General features: G+C 34.0%; 3 protein-coding genes and 1 non-coding gene across 4 annotated transcripts; 1 reads left to right on the top strand and 3 right to left on the bottom strand.

The window, feature by feature from the left end:
* Positions 1-1,514: 1,514 nt before the first annotated feature.
* On the bottom strand, positions 1,515-9,004 carry LOC106449108 (GDSL esterase/lipase EXL4-like). The gene is made up of 5 exons (XM_013890916.3): positions 8,687-9,004; positions 8,419-8,549; positions 8,080-8,316; positions 7,746-7,992; positions 1,515-1,929 (listed from the first exon to the last, which is right to left on the bottom strand). Exons 1-5 carry the CDS (start codon positions 8,931-8,933, stop codon positions 1,766-1,768), a joined length of 1,026 nt encoding a protein of 341 aa, XP_013746370.2. The 5' UTR covers positions 8,934-9,004; the 3' UTR covers positions 1,515-1,765.
* A 1,621-nt stretch (positions 9,005-10,625) lies between these two features.
* Positions 10,626-13,538, top strand: LOC106445129 (L-type lectin-domain containing receptor kinase V.5-like). The gene has a single exon (XM_013886641.3). It carries the CDS (start codon positions 11,381-11,383, stop codon positions 13,352-13,354), a length of 1,974 nt encoding a protein of 657 aa, XP_013742095.1. The 5' UTR covers positions 10,626-11,380; the 3' UTR covers positions 13,355-13,538.
* A 2,155-nt stretch (positions 13,539-15,693) lies between these two features.
* LOC125608411 lies at positions 15,694-18,661 on the bottom strand. The gene is made up of 4 exons (XM_048778884.1): positions 18,083-18,661; positions 17,853-17,974; positions 15,942-17,748; positions 15,694-15,879 (listed from the first exon to the last, which is right to left on the bottom strand). The coding sequence occupies exons 1-4, from the start codon at positions 18,659-18,661 to the stop codon at positions 15,694-15,696; spliced, it is 2,694 nt and encodes an 897-aa protein (XP_048634841.1).
* Positions 18,662-21,125: 2,464 nt separating this feature from the next.
* On the bottom strand, positions 21,126-21,249 carry LOC125608431. Its single transcript, XR_007339327.1, has one exon. It is a non-coding gene; the product is annotated as a small nucleolar RNA snoR86 (small nucleolar RNA).
* Positions 21,250-21,456: the final 207 nt, after the last annotated feature.

The following is a 21,456-nucleotide window of genomic DNA, read 5'->3' as shown; positions in this document are numbered from 1 at the left end:
AGCTGAAAAAATTCTAGAACCGAACTAACCAAACCGAACCGAACTCGAACCGAACCGATAAAATAACCGAAGTGCCCACCCCTACTTTTAACGCTTCTTCCCTGCGTTCTTAATTCTTCTTTCATCTTCTTTCTCTTCTCTTCCCAAAAGTTCCCTCCATGGCAGACCAACCTGTGGTTAGAGGTACTGGTTGCATAGCACTTGAAAACCAGAGGTACCTTACTCAGTGGGCGACCATGAGATCACCCGTGTGTAGAGTAACCGACGGTGAGAAGACGGGGCGGCGGCGGCGGTCCCTCCGACCCGGGTCGGGGGAAGAACCCGGTGAGGAAAAGTTCAGGGGTGTGAACGGACCAATGGATACTTCCTCAAAAGGAAGGATTTTGAAGATCCGCACAATTTCGGGGGATAAACGTTATATATAAAAATATTTTTTATATATTGTTATTTATTTGTGTTTATTTACGCATTATGTATATAATAAAATTATAGTAAGCACATAAATCAAAACAATATCTCTTGTTTATTTACATTATGTATATAAAAAAAAAATGATGCCACGTGACAGTTTTTGCCCCATGCTCTGATGCTGATGTGGAAGGCTGTGCACAGAGCACAAGCCTCCTTTATATATAAAGATTATGTATATAAAAAAAAATGATGCCACATGTCAGTTTTTGCCCCATGCTCTGATGCTGATGTGGAAGGCTGTGCACAGAGCACAAGCCTACTTTATATATAAAGATATTTTTTTGGTAAATAAATCAAGACAATCATTTTATTTATTTTATATGGTATATAACTAAATTTCAATAACATGTACATAGATATATAGTATATTATAATATAAATATTTATTAATGAGAATTCATACTCATATGATAAATACAAAATTTCTAATGTGCGATTTTTTCAATGCAAATTTCAAAATTAAAATATTAAGATTTCAGTACCTTTTCAATACAAATTTAGAAATTACATATTTATGTATTTTTCTATGTTATATAGTTTAATTTTAAACTATATTAATATATAATATGAATGTCTATTAAATGAGACTTCATATTCATACGATTTATGATCATTTGTATATTGTTATTATAAAAAAAAGTTAAATCATTGATTATAAAATTTTACTGTGAGACATTTAATGATTTTAATAATTTATAGTCGTTTTTAAAATTTTCAATATATAACATATAAAAAAATTATTTGCCTCTCACCACTAAAGCTCTCACGAAGCAGTACTATGAACCGGGGTCGAATGCTATCTTGGAAGAACAGATGTCTATCCTATGCGGACCGTCTACAATTGATCAAATCACTAATCTCTGGTATTTCCAACTTCTGGAGCCAAACTTCCAACTTTTAATTTATGTATTTGTGTAAATTTAATTATATACATAACATTTAATAGTTTCTCGATTATTCAAAATTTATTTATTAAATAAATAATAATTCGTAAAATAATTTGTATATAAAATATTTATCCCTCGAAGGCATAGGTCTTAAACTAGTTACAAATAAATTTCATAGTTAGTTTAATAAAAAGTCCAATATATAAAATATATGTTTAGATGGACCAAACTATATATTTTTTTAAGTATTCTAAAAATCATAATATCGATGTCGTGACTACAAAAAAATATTGCAATGTTTCTTAATTAATATACAAGGGATTAACGATTTTGGTTGTTTATTATTATTTATTTTGGTACGCTGTTGGTGATTAAGATTACAACAATATATGGTCGTAAGACTAAAATTAGGCAAGGCCTTTCTTAATATCCTGGACCAGCTTTTTGGAAATGGTTGTGTAGGCTCTCTCCGAAGGATGAACGAAGTCATAGAAGACGTGATTATGAGGATTTGGGCAAGGTATTATCGCTGTAGGCATACAACAACACCCATTGTTCGCATTACTAAATCCTGAAACAATGTAAGAACATGATACGTCACTAGTAAATAGATTTTGCCTAATTCTTTGTAATTAAGATTACGTTTGTTTAATAATGTAAGATTTTTTTTGACTAATTTAATGATGTAAGATGTTATGCTTAAATGTACAAGATTAATAAATTTAGTGTTCTCTATAAAACATCATTATAAAAAATAAATTAAAAATAATAAAATAACTATAAAATAGAATTAGTTGAATAGTTTCTAATAAAATTAAAACTAACATAAGAATATCTAAATTCCTTACAATTTGAAAACCAATTTTTTCTAAGGGAAATTTCAAAAATATATTTTTCATTAAGTGGCAAAAGACTCTTATACCTTTGTTGTCTCTCTATATATAATAAATAATTATTTTGTTTTCGAATTATACTTTCTCAAATTCGAACTTTTTTATAACGTTTTGAATTTTTTTTCATAATTACTTTTGAAAAATTGAAAAATTATGTTTGAAACTTTTTTTTTTAAATTATATTTTTTTAAATATTAATTTATATATTTATTAGAATCCTAAATTTGACAAAAACCCTACTCTACCCCACCCCTCAACTCTAAACCTAAGTCCAGATTAGTTAATCCTATGAGTATAAATATCTTTTACCTTTTATTAAAGCTTCAATTGGTGACACCATTTTAGGAATAAAAAGATGATGAATTTGTTATTCCTTCAAATTGTTACCAATTGAGTTGAATCTTTTGTCAAATTGTTAATACATGGGTCCTACTATATTCATTTGTTTTCAAAACAATAACTAAAGTTTTAAAAATTTAAAAAAAAAACAAAATCAAAATATAGATAACGGGGTACAAGTAGATGAAGATGACGCTCAAGGAGTGTATATGAAAATCGTTCGAGACCGGATAGCTGACCAGTTATGGCGTGCAAATAGACGTGGTACACGACGCCTATAGTTGTTAATTCTTTATTGTGTTTTAATATTCGTTTATGTTTTACTTTGTGGTGAGCAAATGTCAGTTTTCAATACGTGGAGTTAACTTGTATTAGAAGTTTAAAACTTGGTTTCATTGTGCGTGTATTTTAATACTAGTTACTAGATTTTGACCCGCGCTTGGAAAACGTGGTTTTTTTTTGGATTATACTATATACAAAGTCTTGTTATATCGAAAAATATAATTTTTAACAGTTATATAATCTACGAATTAGTTTATTTGAGATTTTATATGTATCTTTTTACGTAAGTTAATTTCTTTTAGACGTGAAAATTATATTCTGATAAAAAAAAAACAAACCGAACCGACCCGAAAATATAGGTTTAGTTCAGGTATAGAGAAGATAACCTATTGGGTTTTTTTGGACCCACGGGTCTTTGTTTGAATCTGGATCCTACCATAGACCTGATCATAAATATGTTGTGTTTATTAGGTATATTTGGATCTTTCGAATATGTTTCTAGTATTATGAATATTTTTTAAGTTTTTGGTTTACGATTATAGTTTTTGATTTCAGGTAAATTTTCAAATTAAAAAAAATTAGGTATTCTTCAGTTCACCGTGTCAGATTTTGAATAAAATTTTGAATTTTTAGGTATTTAAATTTTTTGGGTATTTGTTTGGAGTTTCAAATATTTTTCAGATTTTTAGATATTTTGAGTTTTTTAGGATCCTAAATACCCGAACATATGTGGATCCATTACGTCCATATCAGGTCCAACAACCTTTATATAAATTTTTAACGTTATTGTACAAAAACATAGTTGATAAAATATTTTTCTGAGTAAAAGTATCATAAGGAATAATATTAGGATCTGTTAAAAATATTTAAAATATTGTAAGGTTAGAATGATTAATGGTGTTACCAAAAAAAATAGTTATTCATGACTCCAACAACTTTTTTATATTAGATTTTTAATACTATTTCTCTTTTAATAGTATTGATTCGTTTTAAGTGAAAAGTATAATATCTAAATCAATAATTTTCAAAATCGTGAATAATCAATATTGATATCGTGAAGTCGGGTTAACTTTAACATAACCAATGAATTTCTACATTTTTGTGATGGTAAACATGAATATTCAGAAAACTCATTTTTAAATATGAAGATATCGATCAAATTATAGACGGTTGAAAATTTAGTATATGATATGAGATTTTAGTGAGAAAGTTTTATATATGATATGATTACTTTATTATAAAGGAAAGAAGAAATTAGAATGTACACATATATGTCGTGTAACTTCTCTTGCTTTAAATCATATATTATATGATAAAAGTGGTAATATAAAACATTAGTTTCAATGCTTTTACGATTAAATATCAAAATGGTAAATATAGTAATAGTGGTGACTATGATTTAGGAGTGAGATTTGAATAAGTAAATAAACTAAATAAATTATTGTTAGAGAAATATATGGTAATATATTGTTAATCTAAATTTAAGGTAAGACCAAAAAATAATTAAATAAATGAAAGGGTCCAAACAACTTTTATAGGTAGACTTTTTAAGACTTCTTCTCTTTTAATAGTATTGATATTCCACTTTGAAATATGAAAATACATGTTCATCTCTTTTTTTTTACCATTCATGTTTACTTTTTGTTCAATTCCTTTTGTTTCCTCTTTATTCAATTTTTTTTTTCAATTCAATTCAATAAATGAAATTTTGTTTAACCTTTTTTTCATTCATTTCATCTTTTACACTGTCACCAATTGAAGCTTAAAAGTGAATGTAAAAGTGGTTAGTGTAAACATAAAAAATGGTAATATGAATGTGGTATCTATAGCAATTTCCCTTTTTTTCTTGAACATCATATACTGTAAAAACTCTAAATTAATGATGTTGGGACTATGATATCTCTATAATATTATTTGAGAAATCGATTTCATATTTATCGCGTTCACGTTAACTCTCACAATGGTTGATTACACTAATACCCTTAATGAATTAAAAATATTATATTCAAATATTATTCAATTTTTTATTTAGTTTTCTTTTTAGAATTTTCCAAATAACATATATAATTAAAAAACATTTATAAAGTTTAAAAAGCGAAAATATATGTATATATAGTATGCTTTCATTAAAAAAAGAAAGTTCACAAAATATAAATATTTCATTTAAATTTTTTTTTTAAATAACATTAAATATACTTTTGAAGTAAAAAAATATATCTTTATATCTATATTTTCATATAATATGATTTCATAAAACAATATTCACACACATAATCTTGATATGAAAAAAATAAATATTATTTCTTTTAAAACATAATTTTAAACAATACAAAAATATATATTTTCAAAGTAACAGAAACAGTTATTATATATCTATCTATTCTTAGATGATTACATAAAATAATTAAGTAAGATAAACTGATATATGTTTAATTTACTATAAATAGCTTATAATTATTAGTATTGAATGTTTTATTTATTTTTCATATATTTAGTTGACTATAATTTTGTTTTAATTACAGAAAAAAATCCATGAATTATATTTTACTTATATAAAATTATTTTTAAAATACAATCACACAATTTTTTTAAACTGCTAATTTTTTAAGAGATATTAGGAACGATAAAAAGAATTAACAATCAACATCTTTTGATCAAATAATTACAAAATATTTCAAAATAACATAACACTATATAATTTAACGAGGTATATATATTATATTTTATCATTATTAAAATTATTTGTTTTCATAATACTAAGTTTTTCTTTTAAATTTTATGTTTTTGTTTGTTTGTGGAACTTAATATGACTATAATTAAAATACTAAAGCATATCTGAATTCTCATTTTTAAGATTATTTAAAATATATTTCAGTTTACAATTTAATATATCTAAGGCATACAATTATTTAGAATTTATCAAATATTTTAATTATTATAAATTTTGATATGTGTTTATAAGCTTCCAAAAATTTATTAGTATGTAACTAATATGTATGTAACTTCATATTGATTATCTCTTTATTTTCTGATATTTTTTTTTAAAAAGGAACATATAATTTGATAAAAATTATGAAACTACATGCACATTTAAACGACAAATAAAATTAATTTTATTTTACTTAATTATAATAAAAAATAATTATACTTCATTTTGAATTTGAAATAATATATGTAACTCAGTATACTCACAACATGAGTAATTCGACTAATCCAACTTATATCTAAAATCATAGATTTAAATACAATAAGAATATATATTTTTATAATAATAATTTATTTTATAAATGTAAATTACAGAATGCCTCAAAACATATTAACAAATGAAAATAAAATATTAACCAACGGTTATAATTTAGTTCTTTTGTTAAATTTATATATATGCATGACCCTGTAGAATATTATCCTGATATTAACTTACATAATACGAAATCAGAAACTTTAGTTTATTTTATATTTTATTCTAAGCACCATATATCTTAACAGTATATCTTAAGTTCTACATAATCTTCCTCAAATATATTTACATATCTAAAACAACAACCAACGTAAATGTAAATAAGAAAATTAATCATAATTTTAATATATTTTAAAAAAATATTAGAGTTGAATTCAGAGAAATAGATGCAATCTAATATACTCAAATAATAACTATATATACTATAAAAAAAACAAAGCCGACTAGATATAACATATCTAAAATTATGTCTAATTAAAGTAATATAGTATTATTAATAGATATTATGCATAAAAACTATAAATTAATTCAAAATTTAAAATAAATAATAATCAACGATTATAATTTAGTTCTTTTGTAAAATTTATATATATGCATGAGACTGCAGAATATTATCTTTATATTAATTTACGTAATATGGAATCATAAACTTTAGTTTATTTTATATTTTATTCTAAGCACAATATATCTTAAAAATATATCTTAAGTTATACATAATCTTCCTCAAATATATTTACATATCTAAAGCAACAACCAACGTAAATTCAAATAAGAAAATTAATTATAATTTTAATATATTTTAAATAAATATTAGAGTTGAATTCAGAGAAATATATGCAATCTAATATACTCAAATGATAACTAAACAGACTATAACAAAAAAACTGACTAGATATAACATATCTAAAATTATGTCTAATTAAAGTAATATAATATTATTAATAGATATTATGCATACAGATTATAAATTAATTCAAAATTTAAAATAAATAATAATTAATTAATATACATGTGCAGAAGCACAAAAAAATCACCTAATTTTATTAATTTATAGAGTTATTAATTTACAAAATGTTTTTTTAGATTTTTTTTATTTTTCAATAATTTTATTTTAAAATAAGAAATAGTTGATTTTATGTATATACATTTATTAAATTTTAGAAATTAGACTTTTATATTGTTTTATTATATTATTTGGTGTATATTTTATGTTTCCTAGAATTCAAAAGTGGTTTTAGATATAATTTTACTAAATATTGACAGAATATATTAAAATTTTAATAAAAACAAAGATAATTTCATTGTGAATATAAAACTAACAATATAATTTTTAGTTTGCACTTATATAAAATGTATATATAGATAGATTATCAATTTATGATTTTAATGAGACCATATATTTAGATAGAATTTTCTAAAAATTATTATCTTATTATTTTATCGATTTGTGTATTATTTTGAACTGACCCAATTCGGAACTGGATAAATTTATTAATTTAGAGTGTTTATTAATTTATCAAGTATTAATTTATAGAGTTTCTACGGTATTATGAAATGAAAGTAGTATGTTACACGAATGAACAGATCAATGAGTGCTAGAAATATAAATGATATATGCCGCGTAAATTAACGTACCGTATTTTCTATAATTTTTTATGACATCCATAAGAGTGTTGAACATGTCGACATAGACAAACTTTGAACCACGAAAACCGGCTTCTTTTGGCCAAGTTTTAACACCATTCCTCAATTTTCCGTTGTAATCTTCAGCTAATATATTTGCGAATAAGTTACATTTACCGACGATTCTTGTCATAGGCAAACATCCCAACGGTATCACTCCCATCACTGCAAATTTTCTGGCTCCTTGATCATATATTTGCTTCATACATGACCACACCAAATGTGAACAATATATACATACTTCATACTACTAGTTCATGAATAAAATATTAGAGTTTTGTCTTACTTTCATAAATTTTTTGTTCCAGCCAGTTAGTTTAGTGGTGTACATACCACGAGTCACAATTCCTCGCATGAGTGCAGATCGAGTCATGGAAAACGAGATTCCAATATCATTATTTCCTTGAGAAACAAGATACACTGCGTTTGCAATGATCGAACTTGCTTGTGTAGGAGCTACGACCTTTAGCTTCATTATGTACTTTTTGTAATCACTTATTTGGTCGCCCGGCGTTAAAACTCTCTAACCAAACCGCCACACATATAATTTTTATTAGAAAATGTTAGGTAAGACATCCGATAACATTTTTAACCGTAGTAACAAGTTCGTTATCCTTATATTTACCATTAGTCTAGATGTAACAGGGTCGACTCCTGCACCACCTGATGCGAAACAAACACCAGTTTTAAGGTCGCTTGGAGCAATGAAAACCTTACGAGAAGCTGGCAAAGTTTTTTTAATTCCCAAACCCTCGGCTGCCACAACCCAAAAAAAATAAAAAAATGTAATGTTGAATAATAACATTTATGTTGGCTGAAACTTTTGATCTTATTGCATGGATAGTTGACCATAAAAAAAAGAATTATAATAGATCATGATAGTATATATATACCAACCACATCGGAGAAAACTCTTCCATTTCCGAATCTTCCCGTCGGCAGTTTCATAGTGTAGCTTCTCCCATATGGCCAGATATTTCCTTTCATTAACGTCAGGAGAAAATTGTTGTTACCGGTATCAAGTATTGAATCTCCAAAAGCGAAAAGCGCAGGAAATGAACCATTCGCAGCTACGGTCGATAAGAAATAAATGGAAATAAATGCTAACACCAATATTTTTTTCCTACTCATACCTAACATTACGTTAATTTTGTTTTTCCCAACAAGTGTTTAGATTCTTTTACGTTTTTCTAGAGAATTTCGTTAATGATAATATAGATAATTCAGTTTTTTTTTGAAGTGGTTTTCGAACTATTTTTAGACGTTTAATCTTTGTTTGTCGATGGAAGCTAAAAATGCATGGGACTAGTGAGTACACACACGATGAATGTGATCATTTCATTTAATACATGTCGCCATGTTGACTCATTCATCCCCACGAGGTTGAAGTGGGTCAAATTAACAACAAGATTCGTAAGAAGATATAATTCCGTAAATCTGATTAGAAATACATAAATAATTATTCAATTAATACATTTCGACATGTTGACTCTTTCTTCCCCACCTGATTGAGGCGGATCAAACTAAAAAAATTCTCCAAAAAATGAAACGAGCGAATTTTTAAACAATACAAACGAAATATGTATAGAATCTAGGTTTCGTATAACTTGATCGCATGAACTCAATAATAAGAATTACTCTATTAATAATATCTTAAGAAAAATCTCTCAAAACTTTAAGCTCTCAAAACTCATAAAACATGCAACAATTTTGCATCTCTTTATATTAAAATATGGGATTTGGAATTTCATATGTTATACAAGTTTTTTCATTTGTTAATGTGTTATCCTCTTGGTGTTTCATGAAATAGTTAGATTGTCTTAGAGCATTGGCCATTGGCCACCCGACAAGGTAAGTTAGTTGATTATTTTGAACTCATATTCTTAAATCTGCTGGAAAATTCTCGTTTATTTCATGTCTCTAGTCTATAGTGTATGATAGAGACGAGAGATTTAAGGTCCAAAGGTCGAACTATTTCTAGTTAACAAAAAAGTCGATTTTATAATGTAAAACTAAAAGGTGAAAAAGGTTTTATAAACAAAACTACACGAAACATGTGTAATAAACAGAAAATATAGGGAATGGGAAGAAAAAAAACAAATCAACGGGGACTTATATGTAATAAATAAAACAAGAAGACACAAAAATGTAAATTAAACTAAAGTGCAGCGAAACAAAAGTTACAAAACTCTTGTCTCTGGTTTCGCTTCCTCTTTACTCCTCCATAGCACTAGCACTCTTCTCGCTGCTGCCACTCCTCTCAAGCCTTTAACGCCTTCGGAGCAGGTGCAGAAAAATCGTTTCTTGAAATGGAATTTAGACTACTCGATCTTCAGACTATCATACACTTCTTCTTTTGTTTTAGTCTAATTGGGGTTTGTAACAAGTAACTGAGAGTGTTTAGGGTTTGATTCTCCGTTGTTTGCAGATGGCGAGCAATATAATATTGTTCGAGGACATCTTCGTGGTCCTTAAGCTAGACCCTGATGGCAAAAAGTTCGATAAAGGTTCATACTTTTTTTTAAAGTCAACAGTTAGATTCGGGTTTATATATTATTGGATAAAACCAATTGGCAATTAGTGGATTGACCCTAACCCTTTATATATTATTTAATGTCCCATTAATTTTTCAATGTGGGATACATATCCTTTAATACCCCTCCTCGAGATGATGGCTCTTATCGGCCAGAAATGATGGCTCTTATCGGCCAGAAATCTCGGAAACTTTTTAAGACAGTTATATTCGGTCGAGCGAGTCAATTACGACCTATATATCCAGTCGGGTAGAGTTAATATTAATTAGGGGTTTAACTTATTAGGAACCTGGCTCTGATACCATGTTAGAGTCAGGTTTATTATGGGCTTCCAACTCAAAACCAATTGGCAATTAGTGGATTGGCCCTAACCCTTTATATATTACTTAATATCCCATTGATTTTCCAATGTGGGATACATATTCCTTAATATCAACCAAGATTTGTTAACCCCTTGTTATAGCTTTAACTCGATGTTAGTTACTTCATGTCTTGTTATACATGAAGTTTTAGGTTGTGACATAAATATTAAGAAATTTGAAACTTATTTTTTATTTAAAAAATATCATTAAAATATAAATTAAAAATTATTCAACTAATCACAAAACATACTACAAAATATGATTGGTTATATAATTTTTGATAAAGTTAAAATATACATTAAAATATAAAAATATCATCTATTTTAAAACATAAAAAAACTCCTTAAAAATCAGCTATTTTGAAACGGAGTCGTAGAAAAGTGTATACTGTTGATACCTAATTGTATATACCTTTCACACTACTATTACGTAAATGTTCTAGTCAAAACTTTCGTTAGTTGAAATTCATAGTTCATTTAATATTCGCTTGGATTCGTTCACATTAATATTTACCTAAAGAATTAAATATCATCATCACTTCTAGTTGCAAATATTGACCAGGAACTGAAATAATGCCTCAAGAGTTCAATCCTTTCACGTTTTCACGTTTCCACGTTTCTTCTCAATCTAATAACATCACAGAAGAAGAAACTCTTCCACACAAACCAAAAACAAAATAAACAATCAAGAAATGTTTCTTCTCTTTGAAGCAGTTCTTGTTCTGTTCTTCCACAACTCCCATGGCTACTTCATCCCAACAGGATCTGTAGGAATCGGCTACAACGGCTACTTCACTTTAACCAACACAACAAAACACACACACGGTCAAGCTTTCGACAGCAACCCAGTTACATTCACAAACTCATCCACAAACATCACAACATCTTTCTCAATCAACTTCTTCTTCGCGATCGTCCCTGAGCATGACCAGCAAGGCTCACACGGTATGGCTTTCGTCATCTCTCCCACAAGAGGCCTACCCGGAGCTTCCTCCGATCAGTACCTAGGGATATTCAACGAGACAACCAACGGAAAAGCTTCTAACAACGTGATAGCTATCGAGTTAGATATACATAAAGATGAGGAGTTTGGTGATATCGATGACAATCATGTTGGGGTTAATATTAATGGTATGAGATCTGTTGTCTCTGCTTCTGCTGGTTACTATGATGATAAAGATGGAAAGTTTAGGAATCTTTCTTTGATTAGTAGAAATGTAATGAGGCTTTCTATAGTTTATAGTCAGCCTGATAAGCAGCTTAACGTTACTCTCTTCCCAGCTAACATCTCTGTTCCACCAAGAAAACCGCTTTTGTCGTTGAGCAAAGACCTCTCTCCTTATCTGCTAGAAGAGGAAATGTATCTTGGATTCACTGCGTCCACTGGATCAGTTGGTGCAATTCATTACATGACGGGTTGGTTTATCACTGGAGAAATCGAGTTTCCGAGGCTGGAGTTTGGTATGCTACCAATCCTTCCTCCGTATCCGAAGAAATCATCTCAAAGAACAAAGACCATTTTAGCGGTCTGCTTAACTGTATCCATAATCGCTGCGTTTGTCGCCTCATGGATCGGTTTCGTCTTTTACTTGAGGCACAAGAAAGTCAAAGAGGTTCTTGAGGAGTGGGAGATTCAGTATGGACCTCATAGGTTTGCTTATAAGGAGCTTTTCGACGCCACAAAGGGTTTCAAGGAGAAACAACTTCTCGGAAGAGGAGGTTTTGGTCAAGTTTATAAAGGCACTCTTCCGGGTTCCGATGCAGAGATCGCTGTGAAACGGACTTCTCATGATTCAAGACAAGGGATGAGCGAGTTTCTAGCCGAGATATCGACTATTGGTCGGCTTAGACATCCGAATCTAGTCAGGCTTTTGGGGTATTGTAGACATAAAGAAGATCTCTACTTGGTTTATGACTTCATGCCTAATGGTAGCCTTGACAAGTATCTATATTACCGTAACAATGAGAATCAAGAACGGCTTACTTGGGAGCAGCGTTTCAAGATTATTAAAAACGTTGCGGCTGCTTTACTATATCTGCATCAAGAATGGGTGCAAGTCATCATTCATAGAGATATCAAACCGGCTAATGTTTTAATTGACCATGAAATGAATGCAAGGCTAGGGGATTTCGGATTAGCGAAGCTGTATGATCAGGGTTTTGATCCAGAGACATCTAAAGTAGCTGGAACGTTAGGTTATATCGCACCGGAGTTTCTAAGAACTGGTAGAGCAACTACGACCACCGATGTTTATGCATTTGGGTTGGTTATGCTTGAAGTAGTATGTGGTAGAAGGTTGATAGAGCGACGTGCAGGGGAAGAACAAGAAGTTCTTGTGGATTGGATTCTTGAGCTTTGGGAGAAAGGAGATGACATTCTTGTTGCGGTTGAAGAGAACATACGTCAAGAACAAAACAGAGGACAGCTTGAGCTTGTTTTGAAGCTTGGTGTGTTATGTTCGCATCAAGCTGCATCGATTAGACCAGCTATGGGTGCGGTTATGAGGATCTTGAATGGGGTTTCGGAGCTTCCGGATAATCTTCTTGATGTGGTGAGGGATGAGAACTTGAGAGGATGGCCTGAGAAGCCAATGGAACTGCTTTTTGATGTGAATTCTTTGGGTACTTCAACGTATACACATTCTTTAGTCTCACATGGACGTTGAATATTGAAATTTGCTAAATGGAAGTTGATTCTTTCGTTACCAACAAGAATGAGACATGCAGCTTCATATTTGATACTTGCTTTGTAGATTGTAATAGCTGCAACACAAAGCTCATTCTATTTTTTTCCTGGATATACACAAAAGACCACACAAGACTTTTTTTTCTTCTTCCAAACTTTCGTCATCAGTTTGTATTCTCTAAGCTCATCTATATATTGTGACAAAAAAAAAAAAAAAACTCATCTATATACTTTTTAATATTGTTGCATTTCACCAATAATTATGATATTTAATGAACGTAGTCAATCAATGATCCAAGATCAGAACAATGGAACAAACAAAGAAGTTTGGGATTATATGATATTTATAGTCCATATTTTTTATAGACGAACAAGTTTTTGTGTATTCATCTATTTCTCTAAACAAATTTTAAATTTCTTTTATTTAATAATAATAGAAATTTCTTTGTTTTTTGTTGCATAATTTCTAAACATGATTTTTGTGATTCTATATACATTATGGTTTGGTATGCTTTACTTTTTTACAAATGTAAAAGACTAAAAAAACTACGTAAAACAAATATGATTATACATTTCGAACCAACTTATAGTCCACACTTCTTGTCAACGAATAAGCCAAATCAACGGCTATTTAGTAGATTATTCCAAACCACACAACAAACCATTTATAAAGACACACACACAGAGAAATTCAAACACAGATCCATGTAAGTTCAACTGATCGAACGGATGTTTTTTTACCAAGCAGCACAAGTAGTAGGTTTAAGCTAGGCAATTGTAACAGTTACAAACAAAATTGGTGTCACATTCGCCGCTGAGATATCCCTTGCTGGCGCAAACAGTGGTGCAAACAAAATCTACATCCGAAGAACGGCAGATGTCAGGCGATGTTGAGTTGCTTGGTACTCCCTCACATTGAGCTTTTCCATTCGGTATCCCTGATTAAAAATGCACATTATATATTACATCATGTATTGATAAAAGAATTTGATAACAACATATTTTTACAAAGTTTTTTTTTTTATTAAATGATATTACCTGTGGATATCAATAGAAAAATCATCAGAAGAGTAACGATACACATGCTCTTTGCCATTATGTTACTTTCTCTTTTCTTTTTCTCTGCTACTTTCAGTTTACTTATTTTCTTCTTAGTCTTTAGATAAGAATACTAGGTTCTATTTATACTGAAAATTCTTTGACTTTTTATTAGGTTAAACGGATGATAATAATGATGAATAATACTAAATGCTGGCCACTAACTGAATCATTCAAACCTTCAATGTGTATACAGCTATTTGTTTTCGTGTGTGTGTGTTTTTTATTCATGTGTTTCTCGTGTGTTTATGAGTATTTATATGTTTAAGCCAACATGTATAATTAAATTAAAATTGATGTGTATTTAGCAAACAAACGCAACACAGCCAATAATATTTGAGGTTATGATTATTATAACTTACATTGAGGTCAACTCAACGTGTTATAATAGTGATTGTATCGAATGTTAAAGGATTTGCTAACTTGGTTACAATGGATTTGACTAAATCGTTAACGTGATTCTCAAAAGATATTGAATCTGATCATAATGAGACAATACAATTTGACTAGCCAATCCTTTTGTGTTCGCTAAGCTCATTTATATACTATTAAAATTTTATTAGTTTTTTTTTTTTTTTTTTGAACATTTTCTTGCATTAAAAATAAACTGAGAGAGTAGCAAAAGTGGCTATAGGCCCACTTTAATACAAATCTACTAATACCTTAGAAACCCATTAGAACCTAATACCCTTCTATAAAGAAAGCCCAGACCCAGTAACCTCAACTAAACAATAGTAACTAGAAGGAAAGGGAATAACGATTGAGGAGCCCTAGTTAGAATCAGACGACGGAGATGATCACACGGGGGAAAGAGAGAACCAAAGCTGGAGGAGGTCACTGGCGAGCTCATTTTGTTGAGGCCTCATCGCTGAGATTCTATTCTTGATTGTGGAGGAGATTTTCTTGATCAGCAGGCCAGGAGATCTACGGATTCCACGGTGAAGACGATCATTGCGCTCCCACCAGAGACTGTATATCGTCGCTTGCTAAGCGGTGATGGAGAGGTAAGAGAGATTGCGGTTCCCCGATTGAGACAGGAGAGAGCGAGCGACATCATTCCAAGCAGTTAGGGAGGGGCTGAGCCCTAATGTTAATGAGAAGTGGTTCCAGATCGTAGCCGAAAAGGAGCAATCAAAAAAAAGGTGGTCACGTGATTCATTCCCTTGATCGCAGAGCAAGCAGTGCGGGTCAGTTTGCAATCCCCACGATAGTAGGCGGTCTCTAGTTGGGCTCCGGTTCAGTAACATCAACCAAGCAAGAGTTTGATGTTTTGGGATACCTCTCTTGTTCCAGATGAGTGGGAACCAAGGCACGTCTGGAGTTTGCGGCAGCAGGGAGTGATACACATAGGAACTTGAGAAGCGTCTTTGGATTCTTCCATCCGTAATCCAAATTGGAGAACTTGGCCTGTCAGTGAGGGTGATTGTGGTGAGGTGTATTAGGAGTTCTTCCATTTCATTTGTTCTTGCCGATTGGATTTGCCAGCATCCGTCTCTCCAGACGTCAGCAACAGAGGCGTCAAGATGAATACCAGTGAGGCGAGGTCCTGTAGTTCCTATAAAGTTGATGAGCTTACCAAACTTGGTCCAGGGATCCTTCCAAAATTTGATGTCAGTTCCATCGCCAGGTTCGAACTGAAACCATTGCAAAGCAGTTTGCCTCTCCTGCAGTATCTGTTTGAACAACCAGGTATGATTCTGTCTTGGCTTCATATGCCAGAAGCTTTCATCCTTTATGACATTATCGTGAATCCAAGCTGCCCATATTGATTCGGTTCTGAATAACAGGAGCCAGAGGAGCTTTATTGTGCAAGTTCTGTTCCACTGCTCCAGGTTGCGAAGGCCAAGACCTCCTTGCTTCTTCGGTAGAGTGACCGTATCCCATGCGACTCTCGCCACGTATCTTCCCTCCAACGTTCCTTTCCATAAAAAGGCATTGCACATCTTATCAATCGCATGAATGCATTCTTTAGGTAAGACAAACGCCCCGCACCAGAAGTTTGTAATTCCTGCTATGACCGTTGATATCAGTACTTGTCGTCCCGCAAAAGATAGGTATTTTGATGTCCATGCACTGATTTTTGATCTGATTTGTTGCATCATAGGTTCACATTGGGTCATAGAGAGCTTCCTTGAGTTTAGAGGTAGGCCTAGGTATCGGACGGGCAACGAGCCCTCTGAGATCCCCGACACTGCAATGATGGACTCTGTTTCCGCTTCAGTCAACCCGCTGGTGAAAATGGAGGATTTTGCGATGCTAATGGAGAGACCGGAGAGAGCTTCGAAATCGCTGAGCACTTGGAGCACACCTTGGACTGAGGTTATAGAGCCATCAGTGAAGATTAATAAGTCATCTGCAAAACACAAATGAGTGAGATTCGAATCTTTACAGTTGGGATGATATCCTATAAGACCCGATTGGGCAGCTTCATTCAGTTTTTGAGATAGTGTGTTTATGACAATGCCAAACAGGTATGGGGAGAGTGGATCTCCCTGACGAAGACCCCTTGTGCCATTGAAGAAGCCATGGAGTCTTCCATTAATACCCACAGAGAAGGTTGGCGAGGAGTAGCAGGTTGAGAGCCATTGGATGTAATCACTAGGCAGATTGAGAGCTTTGAGGCAGGCTAGGAGATAGTCCCATCTCACAGAATCAAACGCCTTGGCAATATCTATCTTGAGGGTAAGCTTCTTTTGACCCCTGTGGTTGTGATAGCCAGAGACGATTTCTGCTGCCAGGAGGCAATTTTCTGCTAGTAATCTACCTTTAATGAAGGCGGTTTGATTAGGTAGAATGATGGCAGGCAGAAGGGGTTTTAGGCGGGCTACTAAGAGTTTGGAAATCACCTTGTAGAGGGTATTACAACAAGAGATGGGCCTGTAGTCTTTTATGATAGTAGCTCCAGGGAATTTGGGGATAAGGGTGAGGATAGTCGAGTTTGTTGCTTTTGGTAGGGTTGAGGTTTGGAAGAAAAGGGTGATGGCGTTTATTACCTCAGATCCGAGTATGTTCCAGGTTGCTTTATAGAACCCCGATGTAAAACCGTCTGGTCCTGGGCTTTTGTTTTGATTCAGCCTGAACATAACCTTTGTGATATCATCTGGCGTAGGGATCTTCGAGAGGAGGGTCGCTTGGGCAGGGGAGCAGGAGAATCTGTCAGACCGGATCATATTAGCAACCTGAGCGATCATGGAGAGAGTGGTTTTGGGGTTTGAGGCCCAAGGATGCTGTGGAAGTGAGCAACTGCTAGGTTTCCGATGTCTTGAGGAGATGAGGCTTCAAAACCATTTAGGCCGATCAATATAGTAATTGAATTGAAAGCTTTGCGGGCTTTTGCTACTTTGTGAAAGTAACTGGTATTTAGATCTCCTGATTTTAACCAGTTTATGCGGGAAAGCTGCTTAAAATACTCCTCCTCTACTCTCTTTAACAGGTTCAGTTTGGCTAACAGCTCTCTCTCTGCTGCGAAATTTGTTGAGGTCGGTTGCTGCAAGGCGAGTACCTGCGCATCATTAAACAAAACGTTAGTCTCACTCACTCTCTTTTGTATTTGTGAAAAATTATCTTTGTTCAAGCGCTTGATTTCTCTCTTTAGCTCTTTTTGCTTAACACTCAAAAGATGAAGAGAGTGGATCTCATTTTCTGTGCAGATCCAAGCTTCTGCAACCAGGGCGAGGAAATCAGGGTGGGATGTTAGGTAGTTGAAGAATTTGAATGGTTTGGTACCAGCAAGGGGAAGGGGGAAGTCGAGGGTGATACAGCAGGGAGTGTGGTCTGAGATATCAGGTGGGAGGAAGCGGGCTAGGCTACGGGGGAAGGAATCAAGCCAGGCTTCATTTATGAGCGCTCTATCAAGTTTCTTGGCAATAGGGTCTTCAGGGCATTTATTGGACCACGAGAATCTGGCGCCATGATATCGGAGGTCTCTGATTTCTAGTTGGCTTAGACAGGAGTTGAAGACAGACATGGGTGGGGTGATAGTTGATACTGAGGGGTCTGAGTGCTCTGCGGGATGAGTTATTTCATTAAAATCTCCTCCTACTAGCCATGGATGATCAGTAAGGCAAAGGGAGGATTGGATATTCAGTAGATCAATCCACAAGTCGTTTCTCTCTTCAGCTGTGTTAGCGGCATAGACAGCCGTTACATAAAGAGTTTTCGTAGCAAGGTTATCGACTTGGAAGGTCATAGTTTGCCTAGACTGGTGGAGGATGGTTACATTGAGGTGGGGTTTCCAGATGAGGATGATACGCCCGTCCGGGTCAGACAGGTGATTTGAAGCATAGGACCAGTTAGGACACAGGGAGTTCATAATGGAGGACAGAGAAGGTTCTTTAATATGGGTTTCTAAGACAGCTCCGATACTAATATGGTGAGTAGAAAGCCACCTCCTAAAATTATTATGTTTATCCGATGTATTTATACCTCTAACATTCCACAAAAATAGGTTTTCTGACATTTAAAATTTTTATTGGGTTGGGTTCACTCCTACAAGAAGGAGAGATCCCTCTACAGGGAGAGTGGGAGGTGGCAGCAATTCAGGGTCAAGACAAGCAAAGGGGTTGACGGACAGAGGGAATTTGGATTCAGTGGTAAAGTGGGGGAGAAGATTTTTGGGGGACCTGGTTTTAACAGGCCTAGGGTGATGAACGGCAGGAAGGGCTAGGAGATGGGTGATTTTTGCAGGGTGAGGAATGGGGTTATCATTGTTGAAAGGTACGGAAGTAGAATCAGAGGATGGCGGAGAAAAGGGGTGGAGGCCATTTGGGTCAAAAGGGGAAGGAGCACGGGGAGATGAGGGAGATCTAGGTGAAGAGGGAGGGGAGATTATGGATCCATCAGGGTCCAAGGAGATTGGATCAGAGAATTGATCGGAGTTGGGAGAGGGCTCAACAGCATGGTTTGAGGGAGGAGAAGGGCCCAAATCTACAGGAGCTTCGCAAGCAGAGTCACCAGCAGGAAGTACTTGTTCCAGACGGGGGCCAGGAGGAACCTCTGAAGGAGAAGCCCGAGGTATTTTTTCTGGTGCCTTTTCCACAAGTTCAACCATAGGAGAAGCAGTGCTGGTATGGTCTGAAGGTGCTTGTGGGGGAGCTGGTTTTGCAGAAGCATTGAAATTATTTTTTGATTTCCAGTCTGCAGAGGGACAGTGGGATATTAGATGGCCCAGTTGTTCACAACATGAGCAGAGGGGTGGGACCCAAGGGTACTCGATGGTGACAGTAACCACTTCTCCATTGTCTCTTTCAATCTCCCCGCAAGTCGGTAAGGGTTTCGAGCAGTCAACTCTGCAATTAATATGAGCCACGTTGATGTTTGTCATTCTCCTGGTAAACTCATCTACTTCCATAGGGTGGCCTAACAGATCTCCAACTCTCCCTAGTCCTTCTTGAGTATAGAGATCGAAGGGGATGCCTTTGAAATGCGCCCAGAGTGGCATGGATGTGAACACAGGAGGCTGCATTGCGACTGAATCTGACCATTGCGCAACATAGAAGAGGACATTGCCTATATGCCAGAACTCTTGCTCAACAATCTTTTTCCTAATTGTTGAGTTGGGGATTCTTACCAACATGGATCTAGATTCCGGTCGGAGATGGATTTCAAGCTTCATTCCTCTACCCCAGATATGTGTCAACACACTCTGAATATGACTGAAAGATGGAGTCTTTCCTAGGAAGACACCTAAGATGAAGTCCTGATGAAGATCTGCTCCTTTTTTAAAGACTGAATCAGGAATTTTTATCCTAGGTATACCTTCTGGAGTGAAAGTGGGGTTCGAGACTTTTTTAAGGGTTTTATCTGTAGACTTTTGGAGATTTTTGGCCCAATTTTCAGGAAGAGGAGGGGGAGAAGTGTTGGGTTGCTGGTTAGAGGTATTTGGTAGAGGGCTAGGCGGTGGCTGGCTTAGGGGAGGAAAGGAGGACAGGTCTGAGGGGTCTAAGGGGTTGAAAGCTGGGGCTTCTCCCATAGTGGTATCTTTATCTTCAGGGTTAGTGACTGGTTGCACAATTCCTAGTGGAGAGACTCCATGAGTCTCAGATTCACCTAGAATAGTAATTGGTGTTTGCTCGACAGCAAGGGTAACGGAGGGAGTTGAAATTGACAGAGCAGTAGTTGGAGAAGATAGATCTACCAATGCTGAGGGGGCAAAGGAGCTAGAAGGTAACGAAGGAAGAGTCCAAGGGGAACTCATAGTAGAGAATTTGTTGGGAGCTAGAGAAGAACGAGGGGAGTGGGGGAGCAGGGGGGGAAACTTTTGAGAGTTTAAGGGAAGGTCGGAGATGGGGAACCCGAAATCAGGTGGAATGGGAGGGCGGGGTGGTGGCCGGAAGGGTTTTCCAGCCATGGCTGCGGAGGTTGGGCTGCAGGGAAACAAGGGATTTTATTAGTTACTTGACTGAATCAGGGATAGTGAGTAAATGGTCTGTCAAGAATCAGGATATTGATGAACGAGAACTTAGCAGCTTTGGGGATTTGTTAATCCAATATGATCTGGCTTTATCATTAAAAAGATTCAAACGTATTGGCTGTAAACAGCAGCTACAGTTCCACGTTTCTTATCTTCTTTGAGAAAAATTGAGTTGAATCCAAAAAAAAATATATCTAAAAAATCGAAAAAGACTCAGATCTTTAAAACATATTATGAAAAAAATGTAGCGACTTGTTCGAGGCCACGATCAGTATAAAGAAAACTTGATAGGCACGGAGAATCGCTTATTGTTGTTGCCAACCTTCAAGGCAACTCACGCCATTTTATATTTGACGTTATTGCTCTGCAAATTGGCTTTCTTTCAAAAAACAAAACATTTTCTACAAAAAAATCCTTTGAAACCAAATAGAAAGCCTATCAAAGCTAGACGATGGTGAAGAAAGAAGCTGCGACTTGAAGTAGATAAATCTGAAATTCACGTTGTTACTGCTCTATATAGGAGCGGCTGAAGAGACTGCAAAACCCTAATGGGCCAAAGGACCTAATATTGA

This window comes from Brassica napus, chromosome A4 (assembly GCF_020379485.1).
Source record: "Brassica napus cultivar Da-Ae chromosome A4, Da-Ae, whole genome shotgun sequence".
Taxonomy (NCBI): Eukaryota; Viridiplantae; Streptophyta; class Magnoliopsida; order Brassicales; family Brassicaceae; genus Brassica; species Brassica napus.
This window is presented reverse-complemented; position numbering and strand designations above follow the sequence as displayed.

Bases quoted from the DNA above. Each gene is read 5' to 3' on its own strand.
- LOC106449108 (XM_013890916.3), bottom strand. From the start codon at position 8,933: ATGTTAGGTATGAGTAGGAAAAAAATATTGGTGTTAGCATTTATTTCC. The intron at 8,317-8,418 runs GTAAATATAAGG...CGGTTTGGTTAG, and splicing joins CTGTTACATCTAGACTAATG to AGAGTTTTAACGCCGGGCGA. The intron at 1,930-7,745 runs GTACGTTAATTT...ACATTGTTTCAG, and splicing joins AAAAAATTATAGAAAATACG to GATTTAGTAATGCGAACAAT.
- LOC106445129 (XM_013886641.3), top strand. From the start codon at position 11,381: ATGTTTCTTCTCTTTGAAGCAGTTCTTGTTCTGTTCTTCCACAACTCC.
- LOC125608411 (XM_048778884.1), bottom strand. From the start codon at position 18,661: ATGACCTTCCAAGTCGATAACCTTGCTACGAAAACTCTTTATGTAACG. The intron at 17,975-18,082 runs GTTAAGCAAAAA...AATGATGCGCAG, and splicing joins ACTCTCTTCATCTTTTGAGT to GTACTCGCCTTGCAGCAACC. The intron at 17,749-17,852 runs GTTAAAATCAGG...ATGGTTTTGAAG, and splicing joins CAGCTTTCCCGCATAAACTG to CCTCATCTCCTCAAGACATC.